The sequence below is a fragment of the Lytechinus pictus genome, chromosome 1, assembly GCF_037042905.1.
Source record: "Lytechinus pictus isolate F3 Inbred chromosome 1, Lp3.0, whole genome shotgun sequence".
Classification (NCBI taxonomy): domain Eukaryota; kingdom Metazoa; phylum Echinodermata; class Echinoidea; order Temnopleuroida; family Toxopneustidae; genus Lytechinus; species Lytechinus pictus.
The window spans coordinates 9,836,829-9,854,623 of NC_087245.1; the positions used below are offsets into that span (position 1 = coordinate 9,836,829).

The 17,795-nt window shown below is 35.0% G+C and overlaps 1 protein-coding gene across 3 annotated transcripts; it reads right to left on the reverse strand.

Annotated features, from left to right (window-relative positions):
• Positions 1-228: 228 nt before the first annotated feature.
• Positions 229-15,319, reverse strand: LOC129257079 (uncharacterized). 3 transcript variants are annotated; one of them, XM_064095532.1, is made up of 7 exons: positions 15,065-15,319; positions 13,014-13,070; positions 11,751-11,773; positions 10,146-10,356; positions 7,672-7,830; positions 5,581-6,081; positions 229-5,068 (listed from the first exon to the last, which is right to left on the reverse strand). In XM_064095532.1, exons 6-7 carry the CDS (start codon positions 6,032-6,034, stop codon positions 4,716-4,718), a joined length of 807 nt encoding a protein of 268 aa, XP_063951602.1. In that variant the 5' UTR covers positions 6,035-6,081; positions 7,672-7,830; positions 10,146-10,356; positions 11,751-11,773; positions 13,014-13,070; positions 15,065-15,319; the 3' UTR covers positions 229-4,715. The 3 variants fall into 3 exon arrangements, with proteins under 3 accessions (XP_063951602.1, XP_063951608.1, XP_063951610.1); XM_064095538.1 differs by lacking the exon at positions 13,014-13,070; XM_064095540.1 differs by lacking the exons at positions 11,751-11,773; positions 13,014-13,070.
• Positions 15,320-17,795: the final 2,476 nt, after the last annotated feature.

Here is a 17,795-nt window from a genome sequence, read left to right on the forward strand (position 1 = left end):
GTGAAACTAAAGAAAACTTTAAAATCTAATAACATCTTGTGTTATGCTTGTTTGATTTTTCTTGCTTTCTTGAGTTTCATAAAATCATTTTTTTTTAAATCAGTTTCAAATGTAAGAGAACTGAAGATAAGTAGGATGCATTTCACTCATTGATTTTAACAGATAACTAAGAAAATTTGTAAACACATTTAGTACCAATTTAAATGAGGAAACAATACATGTATGCTGTTTTGTAAACCAATCGTTTAATTCAGATACCATATATGTATGTAATGATAATAATATCAATGTAATGATATCTTCCAGGTAACCCAATAAATTCATTTGACTATACAATTGAACAAATCTAAGCAATATCTATACATATAAAAAGAGAAAACAGAGTGGTAAATAAATCAATAGTATTTTCAGCACGAGTTATGATTTTTACAAATTCATATCACTTTATTATCACATAATGATACAATGATAGACTGAACAAATTTCTTCACTTAAAACTATACCAGGGGATCTTTCATAAATTGTAAAGCTATCACAAATTTAAAAAAAGGTGTATTAAATCAAATGATCATCCCTCCGTGTCTCTGCCAACCAAGGAGAGGATAGAAAAGATGTTTGTCTCTACTTCACATTATTTTCGTATTAATGTAATAAAAAAATACATAATCGGCACCAAAATAAGTGATTACAGTAAATAAAATGACTATAAAAACCTGCAGATTCGAACTTCGGCTAATGTAACTAACAAGTGGAATGCCTCTGGCCGTCTCACCTGCATCACGCGATTCAATATAGCAGCAGTGCTGATTTTGAAAACTACTATAACTCGCACAAGATGTTCAGTGATACTTGGTTACTCTTATTTCCACGTTTTATGAACTAGACCAATACACTTATAGAGATATGATGGCAATTCAACAAATACCCCCAACGTGGCCAAAGTTCTTTGACCTTACATGACCTTTGACCTTGATCATGTGACCTGAAACTCGCACAGGATGTTCAGTGATACTTGATTACTATTATGTCCAAGTTTTATGAACTAGACCAACACACTTTCAAATTTATGGCTGTAATTCAACAAATACCCCAATTTGGCCAAAGTTCATTGACCCTAAATGACCTTTGACCTTGATCATGTGACCTGAAACTTGCACAGGATGTTCAGTAATACTTGATTACTATTATGTCCAAGTTTCATGAATCAGATCCATAAACTTTCAAAGTTATGATGGTAATTCAACAGATACCCCCAATTCGGCCAAAGTTCATTGACCCTAAATGACCTTTTACCTTGGTCATGTGATGTGAAACTCATGCAGGATGTTCAGTGATACTTGATTAACCTTATGTATAAGTTTCATGAACTAGGTCCATATATTTTCTAAGTTATGATGACATTTCAAAAACTTAACCTTAGGTTAAGATTTTGATGTTGATTCCCCCAACATGGTTAAGTTCATTGACCCTAAATGACCTTTGACCTTGGTCATGTGACATGAAACTCAGGCAGGATGTTCAGTAATACTTGATTAACCTTATGGCCAAGTTTCATGAACTAGGTCCATATACTTTCTAAGTTATGCTGTCATTTCAAAAACTTAACCTCAGGTTAAGATTTGGTGTTGACGCCGCCGCCGCCGTCACCGCCGCCGTCGCCGTCGGAAAAGCGGCGCCTATAGTCTCACTCTGCTATGCAGGTGAGACAAAAATCATTGAGAAACCCACTTTGGCTTTCCATAACTCAGCCAACTTGACAACTCCTGAAACATCTTCCCAATACACTAACTTGGTTGAATGTAGACCAGCCTTTTTTACAATTTCCATGGAGCATGATTACATAGGTGTGTCGACTGGTTATGTTGAACTCCTTCAATCATGCCTTGGATCGATCTATACATTCTTTTTGCAGGAGCTTCTGCATATATTGTGTAGTCAAAGCTCAAAATAAATTTACAAATACATGAGAGTAATCATGAGTGTAGTGGGTTTCATGGTACACCACGTATTCTTTCGTGGGCATATGTTGGTCCTGAAAAGGACCATCCAAAGTCATCTTTTCTACAAGTGTATTCCTGTTGTCTTCATAAGAATCATAATATGACAATAAAGCCCATTACTATGTCACCAAAGTTTAACAGAGGAGTGATAACAGAATTTAGATATGAATACAATATTTTAAGCATAAGATAAAGTCATGAAATAAAAATGCAGAGGCAAACTATTATAGCAAAAAAGCAGCCATACACATATATATATATATAACATCTCCCACATCTTAAATGAGTATAATGTAAGAATTACCAAATCATACATTGTATATAATTTTATTATCGCAAACGAGCATTTGTTTTCTACAACTGGCATAAATTTCGGGCGATATAGTCTATTGAACACAAGAGATATGAGCCTTCTTTAAACTCTAATCTTTTTAGACTAATATTAAACCTTTGCATAATTTCAGTTGCTAATTAAAAGCAGAAGTTTTAATAAAAAAAGTGGGATTTCAACTTTAGCTAAAAGAAATCAAAATGACTGAGTCACACTCAGTACTCAAAAACATTTCAATCCAACAGTCATTTGTAAATAAAGTTAAGTGTAACTTACAAACAGCTTTATCATGAAACACCATCCTGATCCAAAATCAGTATTAAAAAATGTTTCTAAAATAAAAAAACCCAAACACATGATTATTTAAAGCAAATGAATATCTACTCAAAAATGTGTCAAGAATTTGATCTATAAAATTGTAACAAATTTCCTTAGTTTAAAATCAAGCAAAACATTTGTAAAAATATCAAATGGATATATTAAGTACATTATGCTGACAAGATAGTTCATGCTCATATTAAACAAATTACATGAATGCAGCGAACATGGAATATACATACCATATGATACAATTACAAATAGCATAAAAAGACCAATCGTTACTGAGTACACAAACATCATTCTCTGGTTATTGCCAATAAAAAAAAATTTAGCATTGAATGCAGCTACAAAAATAAAAGTTACAAAATGGAAGAGTTATAAAAATGCTTAAATTCCAAACACATGTGGAGACCTCACTAGGGAATATATAGGTCCTACATCATACTGATTTACAATAACGATTTCTTTTTAAAGTGCAATTGACACATTAAGGAATGTGGAATCATTTTGAAACATTTGACAGGAAAATATCATGGTGCTTATGAAGTACTGATACAGTAAATTCAACTGCCTTATCACACACAACCTTGAGTACTGAATTCAGTTACAACAATGATTTATCAAAGAATCATGACAGTAATTATGTTTATCACAATTACCCTACTAGAATAAAAAAAATATCTGCAGCAATCAAAATTTATCTAAGACATTTTTTCAGCATCACCAATTTTTCCAAAGGGCAGATGACTCTGGGGAACCTTGATTTAAGCTACACCTACCATTGTTCTTTTCATCCATTTCTTTCACAAAATATTTTAATAAGAGTTGCCAAAGCTGTTGAACATGTATAATTTATCACATATATATATATATATATATATATATACATATATATATGTATGCTACAAAAAGTTTTCATTACCACTAACGTACCCTAAGAAATACATTTAACTCTTTGCCCACTTTGTTCGACTCAAGTCACATTCTATTCACAATAGAAACAGAGTTCATTAAGTCTATTAATCATAGTGATTTGGGCATCGCATTGTACTGTGTACACACAGAGCTGTTCTTTACAAAAAAAAAAAAAAGTATTGTGAGCTGAATTAGCATAGTCCATGCATGCAGTGGCGTAACTATGGGGGGGGGGGGCACGTGCCAATCAGCTGGCAAAAAAAAAAAACCGGGGAAAAGGAGAAAAAGAAAGAGAAACGTAGTTGGGAAGAAGAAATCATTATACATTATAATATGTTATATAAATATATATTATGTTATATTGCATAAGAAATTTTTTCAAACTAACTTTATGAAATATAATTTGCTCAGGGCATATATGTGTTCTTCGTTCCTGGTGCTCGCAGTGTCTGTTTAACGCGATATATAATCCTGTTGTACTAAAACATCCCCTTTTCAAATCAATATACATCAAATATATTTCCTCGCATTTTGAGATATTGTTTTATGTAGTGACATATGCTTCTTTTTCATGACTACTTAAAGTGATCGCCCCCTTTTAAGGTCTTAATACAAAACATTTACAGTCCTTGCTTACGTTCGCATTAGTGGATTGGTGAGATATGTCTGCTCTTCATGATTTCCTCAAATCGGTCCTTAAAATGTCCCTTTTTCTGATCTGAATATCAAAGTGTTTGCGCTTCGCGCTCGCATCATTTGGTTAATGAAACAAGTATGGTCTTAGTGAATTCCTATACAAACAAGCCTCAGAATGTGTGATTTCTACACTTGCAAAAGTTTATGTGAAATACAGCAATTAGAGTAAAGAGTGTATACCTATTGTAGTAGTGCCACATTCAACTTAATTTTGAATGATAAGGACAGGGATAAAAGTACAAGTCTACAAAACTCTTAGTAACAACTATAAAAGCAATTAAAAATCCATCACATTTCCCATCTTATCACATTAATTTTATACAAAGGACTTTGTCAGATATGACTTGGTCACAAGCTGGATAAAACGTAAAGGAAACTTAATTTAATTTCTTATAATCATAACATTTGAAGCAGATTAAACTTTTACTTGCAACAAATATCTGATCTGCCCTTTAAGAGCAATGTTCAGCATCTGCTTTCACTTTATCTGAGAGATCTTCCCGACCACATTTCAACAAGGATTTACAAAGAATCTCTACTTTCCTCCCCATTTTTACATTAGATGTTCTCTGATGCCAGCACTGAAGGATTTCCAAGGTTCGGTATTTAATATCCCTCTCACGATCTTCTATACGTTCAATTTCTGCCTTGGAGAACTCCAGTCGAAGGGCAAGATCTTTCCATTCAGTTCCAATCTCCTGAGCAAGATCCATGAAGTATTCATTTGTGAGAATATTTCTGAGTAGTGGAAATCTTCCATTACCTACATCCATCTCATCTGTTCCGGACGTCAACGTTTGTTCACCTGGGAGGAAGAAATGAAACAGCTTTTACTTTGTATCTAGTCTTAATAGATATAATTTATAATGTGTTAAATCCACTCTGTAGAGTGCAAAAGGAGGAAGTGCTTCATCTCACTAAAATACAGAGAAATCTGATCTACTTTCAAAGAAAAGGCTATGGCACAGATTTCGATGGGCTTACTTAAGAATGCATAGTAGGTATGCATGTGATGTCATAATAGAAAGCAGATGTAACCTTTCCATCTGTGTAATCCTAGAAAATGTGAAGGGATCTGAACAAACTAGTTTTTACTACAAATTCATTCTGCACATCCATTTCATAAAACAAGAAATTCTAAGTTTGTGATGGTAGTGACAATACAGATATTCACAATATTATGCAAAAGCACTCGGTGCTAGCGCATCATGCTTGTCCTCGGATGCCCTGCATCACCACAACACACTCATCAATGTGCATTATTTGTATATAACATGTTTGGAATATAAAAAGTTCACTCACCGGTAAATTACTAACCTGACACAGAACAAAGCTGTGCTTCTCTTTCAATCTTAATCCTTTTCCCAATGGCTTGTTTCATCTTCTCTTCCAGGTCATCATCATTAATTGCACGTCCCCTCAAACATCTAAGCCTTAACGGAACTAGTTTTTCATCACAACATCGAATAGGTATAATCTTACGTCCAATCTCATTTTCTCTCAAAGATAGGAAGGCCATCTCCATCGTCATATTATATTCCCCAAATTTTTGTATACAGTCACCCTTGTCAAATAACACAACAATATGTTTATGAGTACAGACAGCTTCTTCGGCATTGTTCATCACTGGCTCACCAAGTGGTGCATCAACTTTTGATGTGAATGTCCACCCATTTTGCAGAAACATATCCTTCATTTTCTTGAAATGAGGTGTTTTGTCGGAGGAAGACACAAAATATACATCTTTCATCTTATCGTTAGCCATAGCCATAACTTCTCTTTGATGCTCAGCTGCGGTCAATGGTCTTCCTCCACAATCTTTAAAATAAAACAAAGACAATTTTGATAAACACACATATTGAAAGATAAGATAATTTCAGAAGACAATTTCAAAGATTGCATTTCCAAATAGTTTAAGAGCAAGATGATAAAATTTATATGTACACGTGACTGCATACAGTTTCAAGAGCTATCCACTCAATGGCAGTGACCCCCCCCCCCCCGTATAATCAAAATCTCAAATGTTCAAAATGACCTGAGATGTGATACATCTTGGACCCCATATTATACAACAAATAATGCACAACTGTGGAGATACTGCTGACTGGAGGGTATATGCAACATGCATGAGACGCTTTCGCCAAGTGCTTTTGCATAATATTGTGTAGGCCTAGATAACAATGATGCATGTATCATCATTAACTTTGGGAATTTAAAAATGTGCATAATTTTTTATATAAAACAGATTGGCAAAATGAATTTGAAGGAGAAGTATGTTCTAATCCCTCAAATATTCCTATGATCGCACAGACGATGAGGTCTCATCTGCTTTTTAATAAGATATCACAGGAGTATTAACTATGTTGGCCTAAGTAGTGGATCAAAATCCCTTTTCTTTGCATATTTTAGATGGCATCTTAGTTTTTATGCATAATGGGAAAATAATGCACTAAAAATGCAGTGCTGTACATTAAATGCAGAGTGCTGCACTAAAAAATGCACGGCTGGAAGTCTGCGTCATATTATAGAATTAACACACGACTTACAATGTACTGCCGTATTGGCTACATCTCTATTAACTCAGTCACATTTGCTCTACGGCGGACGTAAATACCTGAATTCCAGAGATTTCTGTGCCGGCCACAGGCCATAGGGTTGGCAGTACAATTATAGTGCAGAGTTATTAAATTTTTTCATTTCTACGCTTGCCGTAGAAATTAGACTAGAATGGTCTACGGCGGCCGCACGTCGGTAGAATTGAAAGACGTGTTCTTCTTCCCTCCTTTCCCCTTCTTCCCTCCTTTCCCCTTCTCCTTTTGTGTTCTCTGCTTGGGAGTGCGACACTTTGGAAACTTTCTGAAATGAAATGTCTACAGTAGAATATCATGAGTTTGACAAGCCACTCATTGTATACTCTCTGTACAGTCCCACTGTGGCCGCCCTGAGGGCACCTTAAGGCCACCTTGCGTCTGCCGTAGTATTTGTCAAAAACCTACGGCCGCCGCAGGATAACCCTAAGGCGACATAAATTATAATTTCAAGGACATACATCAGCCGCAGATTTTCTGTCTCCATGAATTTTATAATACGCCATGTGCAACCTTAATGTATGTGACTGCTACAGTAAGTGACCGTGGAAATTCTATGGCGACCGTAGAATTGCTACTCGCCGTAGAAATTGTAGAATATACGGTGGCCGCAGCAAATGTGACTGAGGTATAAACCGATTTTGTCAATAATGTCAATAGTTTAAATTTCCAAACTGATTTCAATATTTTCAAATCTTGCAGGCCTAATGGAAAATGGAAGTGCCTTTGACAACCCAGCATTGCATTCATGGTGATTGCCCTTTATGCTGAATTTCAGTTGCGGTATGATACTGAGAATATATGTTTCTTTATCTTGTACCTTCAATTAATTCACTCCTCTCTGTAAGACTATCTGAAGATCTATCACTTGGTGAACCTGTCACAGGAATGGGATCTTCAGCACTTCCTTGAAGAGTTTGACCGTGGATTTCAGCATTAACCACAGGCGAGGTAGTAGTAGTTCCAATTGAATGATTTCCTTCAGAATAAGAATTTAATATGAGACAATATTAAGAATCTAATATGAGACAATACCAATAATGTGGAGAACAGCTAAAAGAAAATAACCTTACTTTGTTTTTGAATGATGAGTCCTGTATGCCATCTGTAAATATATTGCTTAATTGTAACTCTATAGTAAAACAAATTTATCAAGAGATGTTGCAATTAAATGTTGAAAGATCAAGGGCCGAATTATTTTGGAGAGAAATTTTGGATGAAGAAAATATGAACTCATGGTTGTTTACATGGACACTGAAACTCAAAAGTATTCAAGATAATACCATAGCCCATTTTAATTTCAATTTTATGTATAATTTATTACCTACTCTTTGTAACTTAAAAAAATGGAATTTAAGAAACACAGATATTTGTAGTGAGTGCAATAAGTTGAGTGATTTATTACATTTGTTTTGGTTGTGTACAGAGGTTGATAAGTTTTGGAAATACGTCGAAGCACTCATAAGAAAATGTCTAATTCAAAATTTTTGTTTGAAGCCTCAGCATATTGTTTACGGTCTAAGAAAAGAAAAAGGAAAAGAAATTAATTTAATGTTGAATTATGCATTATATTATATTTACAAATGTTACAAGATAACATTAGTTACAATGAAAAAGATGAAGTTTTATGATTTGAAAATTATGTTCATATATATTCTGGAAAAAAGATATGGTAATGAGAGAGGTAAACGAAAGAAAAATTTGTACATGAATATGAGCAAATGGAATTTAATACTGAATAACTTGTAAAACTTTTGTTTGTGTACATGTATATGTGTGCATATTTTTATTCAAATAAAGAAGACCAGTACTGGTTTAAAATAAAAAATATGAGACATAAAGATATCTTTTTTAGTATCAAAATGATATTTGAAAAAAAATAAGAATAAATTAAAAAAGGGGTGACATGGTGGTTTTAAAATAATGATGATGAGGATGATGATAATAATAGTAGTAGTAGTATAATAATAATAAATAAATAACAATAGATGTGACTTTATATAACGCACCAAATCCACAATGTAGAATGCTAAGGGTACATATAGAACAAAAAAGTAAAAAGACAGATTTAAAAAAAGATTTTTGAATGAGTCAGTTAAAGAGATTAATTTCCAATGACACAATTTTGGGAAAGACATCGATTTTTAAGCAAAAATAACAACAAAACTTTCAGCTTAATAAAATATAATCTTAAGTAGATATTGAAACACTAGAAAACTGGCTGGTAATTTTCAGAATTGAAAATATAAGATCAGGAGGAGAGGGTATTATATCGAAAACACAGGGAAAGTTAATACAAAGCAACTTGAAATAAAAAAAGAAGGAAGACATTTCAGCTTCTTATTTCTATTCACTGCAGAAATGCATAAACCCTAAATAGACTGCGCTACTTCAACGCCTAAGATGAGGGGCCTCCCCCTTTATGATCCCAGCCGTCGGTCGCAAAGAAAATTGTCACGCGCGTCACCCATGGCATAATCTACAAAACTATATGATCTGATTCTGTGAAAAATCTCACTGCTAATTAATTATGCTAATTTACATGCTTAAAATCAAAACTTTGCTCTAATTAACTCTATAATGCCCCTAAAATGCTAGTTTTTGGTTCACAGTCTCTTTAGAGGAATCTGATAAAAAGTACTTTAACAAAATTTCAACATCACATTCACAATATATAATTGTTTTCTAAATTTCTTATGTATTTCCTAGTTTTTTTTACTTGTTGTTTTTTATTGTTTTTTCAATGGAAATTGTCGGACTCTTTATTTTGACCATGATCGAGAAGAAATTAATTTATGTTAATCAGTAAAAGAAAAAATAATGATACATTAATGAATTTTTGCTAAAACACTATTTGCATTGGATTTGTAGACGAATTCACATTTTTAAAGCAATTTTGGGTCTGCATGCACTTACAAAATATTGCGTAATTTCAGAGCCGCATACCCGGGCGGTTGCATTTTTTGTCTTAAAAGTTGCGCAAGACTTGAAAGTAAAATGTCAGCAAGCAATGCGGTCCAAAAAAATTTGCCGTGGATTTATCACAAAAAAAAAAGGAAAAGGCGGGGCAGGATCATTCCCCCCCCCCCAGTCTTTTTAGGGTTAAGCCACAACTTCCATATTGCGATATAAGTAAATGGATCTATTACTGTCTATTCACTGAAGGTTCTTTGTCATGATATATCAATATTGAAAAATCTTGCAGGCCTAATGGAAAATTTAAACTTTTACAACCCAGCATTAGGCACATTGCCCTTTACTGCTGAATATTGCAAGAAAGGTTGAATATTGTACCTTCAGGTATTTCACTCCTCTCTGTAAGACGATCTGAAGACCTTGTCTGGTTTAATAGTGTAGATCTATCAGTTTCATCATTTGGTGAACTCGTCCCAGGAACAGGATCTTCTGCACTTCCTTGATGAGTTTGACCGTGGACTTCTATAAAGCGCTCACGTTCACTACTATCTTGATTTTGCTGTTGACTATTTGAAGATTGAGGATTTTCCTGTAACAGGAAATTGAAATAACAGCAAAGACACACAATATTCAGAATAAAATAAAACTTATGGTTGATTCTATCAGAAAGATACTGACACAAACATTCGACATATTGCAGTTGTTTTAGTTTAAATGTTTCTAGGGAAGGGTTATTAACAACTGAAAAAAAGAATGTGTATCCAGTCCCTTACAGTACTTAAGATTGAGTCCTGAAAAAACATGGATATTTCACAACCTTACTCACTTGAACTTTATTATCTCAAGTTAAGTTGTTATGCAATATCTTGAATGCTTTCATTATGTTTACGTACTTGCGTTGTGTTTATATTGCATTTCCATGGAGATATATAAAGTTTATCTCATAAATAAATGACAATAAAGACTATCAATTTTATATTCACTTTCAGCATTATACAGTACCGAAGTGATGAGGTCACACAAAACTTTTTTTTTGCATTTCAGCGTTTTTGATAACATATTTTAGTAGCGCATGATGAAAAACCCCCACTATCAAAATTTGATGAGAATCAGCCCATGGGGGCATGAGATATGACCTCATGAATACTTAATTAGCCCAATTGAAGTCAATGTATTATTGAACTGGTTCCTAACTTTTAGTGCCAGGCCAATAATACATTGACTTCAATGGGGCTAATTATGTATTCATGAGGTCATATCTTGGGGCCCCATTGACCGATTCTCACCAAATTTGGGTTGTGGGTGTTTTCATCATGCTCTACCAAAATATTGTATAAATAGCGCTGAAATGCAAAAAGTGAAAATTGATGACGTCACACTTCAGTAATCTATACTGCTCATAGTATGCAACCAAGGAGAGTGGACTAAAGAAATTTTTACTAATGCAGAGCTGTAGCCAGGGTCTTCAATTTATAGGGAGTTTGAATCCTTTCTTCCTTGCCTGAAAATTTGACAAGCAGGGTCATCTGTCAAAATTGTTGGCCCTTTAGTCTCAGAAAATATATTTTTGGTGACAAAACATTTGCTCCTGTGACATTTGCTCCGGACTTAATATCTAAGGTGGCGTACGGTTAGAGTTAGGATTGTAATAGATTTTTTTGGTTCAGAATAATGCAAAGATAAGGATTATGGTTTAATTAGTATTGGAGGTTTGATTTTATGTTAGGCTTCATTTGCAGATTTTCCATCAGAGCAATTGTCGCCAGAGTAAATGTCATGGAACCCTATTTTCCTTCCCTATTTTTTGTTTTGGACATTTGGGGGGTTCAAACTAACACCCCCCCCCCCCTTGACTATGGGCTTGTAATTAAGAAGTTTCTCTCCCCCCCCCCCTCCCTTACAATGAGCATGACAGTTGCTAAACAGTGCTATAAATACAGGTACAGGTTGATATAAAGACAGACATGGTACGTTGATACTCACAACATCTGCAGTTTTCAGACTCCCTAGATGTGAGAAAAGAAAGAATCATATGATATCATTTCCAAATAAACTGTAAAATTGGTCAGTTACGCCAACAGATTTACCTTTTTAATTGTTTTATGATATATTCCACATTATACCAAATCTCCAAAAGACCAAAGACCCAATTTCATTAAAGCGAGATACATGTCAACTAATTGGAAGCAAAATAAAGTTAAGCATGGTATATAGAAGAAAAAAAAAATTTTGAGCGTGAGGTTGAAAGATACATAAAGACATTTTGATGTTCATGGTTTGTAACATGAAAAAAATGTTAACATTGATTTCATCCTCTGGTATATACCAAAGCATGTAACAAAAAATTATGTAATGGAGGCAATCATTCTCATTCGATTTCTCCAAATTATTGGCATATGGGCTATCCAACGGTTACCCACGTTACATTTGGAGACACCTTGACTCGTACTTGGAGCTGTAACTCCATTATTATTGATAGGAACTAAACATCTCTTTATCACAACAAAGTATGCAGTCTGACTATCCTTTGTATAAAAACAAAACTTGGGAAATGTTATTATGCTCCTGGAAAATCTTTGAAATGTGTCGGTTACTCATGTTACATAATTTGGACATGCATAAAATGAAAAGTCGACATAAGTGAAAAGTGTCCTCATACAAGGCTTTTATGAAAGTTGATTACGGTATATCCATTTAAAAGAAGTATATTAGGGAGATAAACTTTGTATATAATTCAAAAAATAAAGAACACATTGTTTTTACTAGGGGTGCAGATAAAATGGTTAATCACATTACGGTTACTCATGTTATATTTTGTTCATGTATGGTCAACAACATAAATGTCACTAAAACTTCAATAATGTGCGTTTATGTTTCTGTAATAATATGAGTAAGATTTCAGACACCAGTTTATGTTTAAAGGTAACATTCTGAATAAGTTTCCTCCTCTCTTTTACTTATTGGTCAGTATATTGGTAATGTATTCACTAAACTATACGAGATCTGGCTTGGGCTGTGTAAATCAAAAAATGTAAAACAAATGCATTCCATTTCTTGCCTCAAGCCCTCAACATCAATTAAAGAACCAGCAATAAGTATAAGTAAGGCAAACACAATTAAAATGTACAGTTCAGATGGGCTATATATTGAATTTGAATTTTTAAGCTCATGTCCACCAACCTATGGAATTGCCCATATAGTTTGAAGGGAAATATTCTCAAATATTATCAATTTCTTTTTCCTCACCTGGACAAAGTTTGTTTAAACACAGTTTTATGGGTGTTTTACAGACACTACTGCCAACTGTGAATAAAAAAAGTGAAAATTATTGAATAATTGGTCAAACTCAAAGGCCCGAATTCACAAAGGTGGTTTTGAAAACCCACGGTTAAATCCATGGTTTATGCAGATTTCCTGTATAAATTATGCTTAATTTAGCGCGTATTAGGCACGTGTATAAAAAATTCCAATGCTGATGCGCGCTTTCGTCAGTGCGCCAAATTAACGCCTGTTAGCATGGTTAGATACACTATTTTATTCATGAGTCCACTGTTTGAAGAGTGGACTCATGAATAAAATAGCGTCGATAACCACGGCAACAGGCATCAATTTTGCGCACTGTAACAAAAGCGCGCATCAGCATTGGAATTTTCATACACGCGCCCGATACGCCCTAAATTAAGCGTAATTTATACAGGAAATCTACATAAACCATGGATTCAACCGTGGGTTTTCAAAACCACCTTCGGGCCAATGGGTGAATAACATTTCATGGCATCGCTATCATCATTATTTACTTTATCATTATGATGATTATTATTATCATTATTATTATCATCATCATTATTATTATTATCATTATAAGGCCTACTATTATCATCATCATCATCATCATCACTATTATCAATTAAATATCAGCATTATTATCATTATCAATTATATATCATGATTATTACCATTATCATTATTATAATCATATAAATTGCAATGCTACTGGATGTTGAATATTACATTCAAACACAAGAATTTGGGGTTTTCATCATAATGAAGATCAAAATGCTATTTCTTTTTTCTTTTTTTTATTTATCATAGGATGTCATTTTATAGTTGAGATTCTAATGAATCTACTTCACTCTTAATTTTCAAATCAATTCAAAAGGCTAAAGTTTAGCCAAGGATGAATCTCAAATTCTCAACTACAGTTTGGATTTTTCACTTATGTCAGGCAACTTTTTTGTGTTTTGAAAAGTTAGGATTGCAACTACAACGAGACCCAAACCTATAATTGTTCCAAGATCAAGTTCTTCGGCCATATTAGCTAGTAATATGTCCAACTGTAAGGAATCATTAATAAAATTGAAAGCCTGTTTAAAGACAATAATGTAAATAAATTATACCCTGTATTATTAACATTCCAATCTTTAAATCAAAATCTTTTCACATCCATTGAGTTTGGACAATTTAAATTCGATAAGACTATAGTTCGCACTCTCAGTCCCTTTGAGCACTAATCTTCCAAATATGGATAGCAGAAAGCTACAGACAGCTAGAATAATATCCTGAAATTTTCATCCCATGCATTATCCAGTTACACTATACAAATATACAAGGCTTTGAGTTAAAGTATAATGGGAATTAATTGTTCGAGGTTGGACTGGCATTAATATTTTCCCCCAAAGGAAAAATAGTAACATTGCCAATACAACTGGTGAATAATTCCTGTGACATTCTTGAAATAAAGGCCTGAAATATTTGTTTTATAATCCTATCCTACCTTTTATACCGGTATTCGATAATTTAAAATAATAGATCTTGATAAACTAGTTCTTGTACTCGTAGCTCATCGTTCTTTAATCTGTACCAAAATATAGACAACACGCTGCAATGATTGATCTTCTTTTCCTGAAGCCACGCACTCAGTGAAACGCGGATTAGTGCCTGCGCTACCCCATCATGGGACTTGCCCGGTAGAGAAACCTCACTGACCAAGAAGAGATTGCATGGTAATTATTCTTCAGTGTGATTTCATTTTCAACAGCATCATCGCATAATACTAAGATTGTGAGAATATATTTTTGGTCAAATGATGCTATTCAAACTTCAGGATTTGATTTGTGTACTAAGTTAGAATATATACATAAACATTTCTAGTTTGTTTCCTCCAGAAAATATCATCTGGCCTAGACTCTATATAGATCTAGGCCCAAATATTACTCATCATGCTCACCCTGAAAAGGCCTGTTCATACTTAATCATAGTCTTACCTCTAGTCTAAGTATTCGGATATCAAACCTCACCTGTCACTAACGTTGTTGAACTTGGTCCTGGAGAAGTAGTAGTAGTATACCGCAGCGGCCCCTGTAAGTTCTAATGCATCTAGGCTAGCTAGTTTATAGTTTTGACACTTGTCCCCTTGCCTTTACCTGGCCTGCTTTGAACGAAAGCTAATATGGATTTTGTTCTCGAAGCGCGAATCCAGACGACTTTGATCGAAGGACAAGGCCGGCTAGCTGGGGTCACCAAGCGCGCGCTGCGAGGCGGCGGGCTGGGAATTGGGGAATCCCATAGATGGGGAATCCCCACTCTGCCTGGACCCGCGCACCTTTAGTAGCTAGTCTAACTGTTGTAGACTCTATTGATTGATTGATAGTTGAAATTTTTAGTATACTGACCTGAAAACAGGAAAAAGGTGCCTGTTTAGGACTGTTTGTAGTAACTCATGAGGAGGATACATATCTCACTACACAGATAATGCGAGTGCCGAGGGCGAGCTGAAATTTCTTTATATTATGACAAGAAAGCTTGATATTCTATGCATTTTTGGTACCAATGATTAAGATGGGTATCTAAAAAAACAATAGATGCGAGCCCGAAGCGCGAACTTAAAATTTTGATATTTCGAATTTAAAAAAAAAATGACAGTTTAATGGACGTTTGTAATAAAGAACAAGATTATATCCAGCAAAATATTATTGCAAATCGAAGCGGGAGTTCTTTTGACGTTTAGTCCTGAAAAAGGGACATTCTATTCACCTATTTAATCATGAAAAGTATGGGGTTTTGCTACAGAAATGATGCGAGCGCGAAGCGCGAACTGAAATTTTTATATTCCAATCTGAGAAGCGGATAATTTAAGCACGATTTTAAATAAAGAACGAGTTGTGTAGCTCAATCTCAATATACGACTGATTGCGTAATTATACACTCCTGGTACTAGCAACGGGTTTTATAGCAAAGTTTTGGGCTAAAATATCGACCCATCTTACACAACACTATAGTAGCTGTCTTAAACTAAAGGCCATAGAGGTAGCACAATGTGGAATGTGTAAAGAAGAAAAGTGACTGACCTTCTTTTTATTAGCATTGGAAAATAAGATCAAAATTAAAGGATTTGCTCTACGCTTTTGTATGATTCTGGGATTTTTAAAATAAATTAAAGATTTCATGACATCTGTCATTCTGTGGGCAACTGCCCCGCCCCAGTCCACTCTGTAAGGGCATGCGATAAGCTTTGTTATGACCATTCAACAATAAAATGTATAACCGTGCCACTGATCATTAATTCTTGACTGGCGCCGATCTAGATTTGGTTGGCAATAGGCCCTTCTTCATTATTCTACCGGCGCCTATTTATTGGAACCAGGGGACGCTGATTATTTTTGACCGGCGCCGATTTAGAACAAGTAGTGCTGATTATTTTTACCGACGTCACGTAAGATTCAGGCAGCGGCAATTCATATTATTGACTGGCGCCGATTTAGAACCAGGAGGCGCCGATTATTCTTTACCGGCGCCGATTTATAACGAGATGGCGCCGTTTATTCTTGCCCGGCGCCGATTTAGATTTAGGTGGAGCTGATTATTCTTGATTGGCGCCGGTTAAGACTCTGGCAGCGCCGATTTATAACCAGATGGCGCTGATTATTCTTGTCTGGCGCCGATTTAGATTTAGGTGGCGCTGATTATCCTTGATCGGCGCCGGTTAAGAACTCAGGCAGCGTCGATTTTTCTGTACCGGCGCCGATTTATAACCAAATGGCGCTGATTATTATTGTCCGGCGCCGATTTAGATTAAGGTGGCGCTGATTATTCTTGATTGGCGCCAGTTATATGCAGGCAGCGCACTGCTGATTATTTTTAACCGGCGAAGTTGTTCGGAAAAGGGTAGTTAAAAGAAAAGATAAGGAAGATGATGTGATTGTGCTTTGCTGGGGGATAGTCTTTCCTTACTGTTGCTAATATTATATCAGTGTATAATTTTTTTAAGCGGCGCCTTTTCTTTTCTCTCCTATATTTTTATTTTTTTCAAGCAGCGCCTTTTCTTTCTTTTACTTTTTTTTTTTTTTTTTTTGAGCGGCGCCTTCGGCGCCGCTCAAATATTAGGGGGGGGCGCGCGCCCCCTGCGCCATCCCCCTGGATCCGCCACTGTTTATAGACCCCGGTTATAGACCCTATATAGTTGCCCCATAGAGTTGTATAAACCCAAAACTCCATGAGTTGCCCCCAGAAATCATTATTTTTACTTGAAATTTTCACAAAATGCATGAAATCCTCAAATTTCACTTTAAAAAATGCAAAAGCCCCTTAATGAAAAGCTCGGATGCTTCGCTCCCTTGCTTTCTTTTTTTTAAAGTAAAAAATTATTTAATTCTGCCCCCTCCCCTCTCACGGGCGTAAATCCCGGGAGATGGGGGATAGGCATCCCCCCAAAAAAAATGTCGGAGAGGGGTAGCATGTACAATCATCCCCCTCCCCTTTCAAGATAGAAAAATATTTTTTTAATCACAAAATTATCCAAATTTTGCATTCTAAAAATTAGAAATTATTTTCTCACGCGGTCGCTCCGCTCCTGCGCTCAGCCTATTCTTACAATCATTTGGCTGTCCTACTTAGATTATTGCAAAGGTTATATCCACTCATTCCACTGCATCATTTATGAATGAATATGTGATTCCAATGAATTTCAAATATGATTATAACTTTTATCATAAACGAATCAAAACATTTAAATACACTCGTGAATATGGG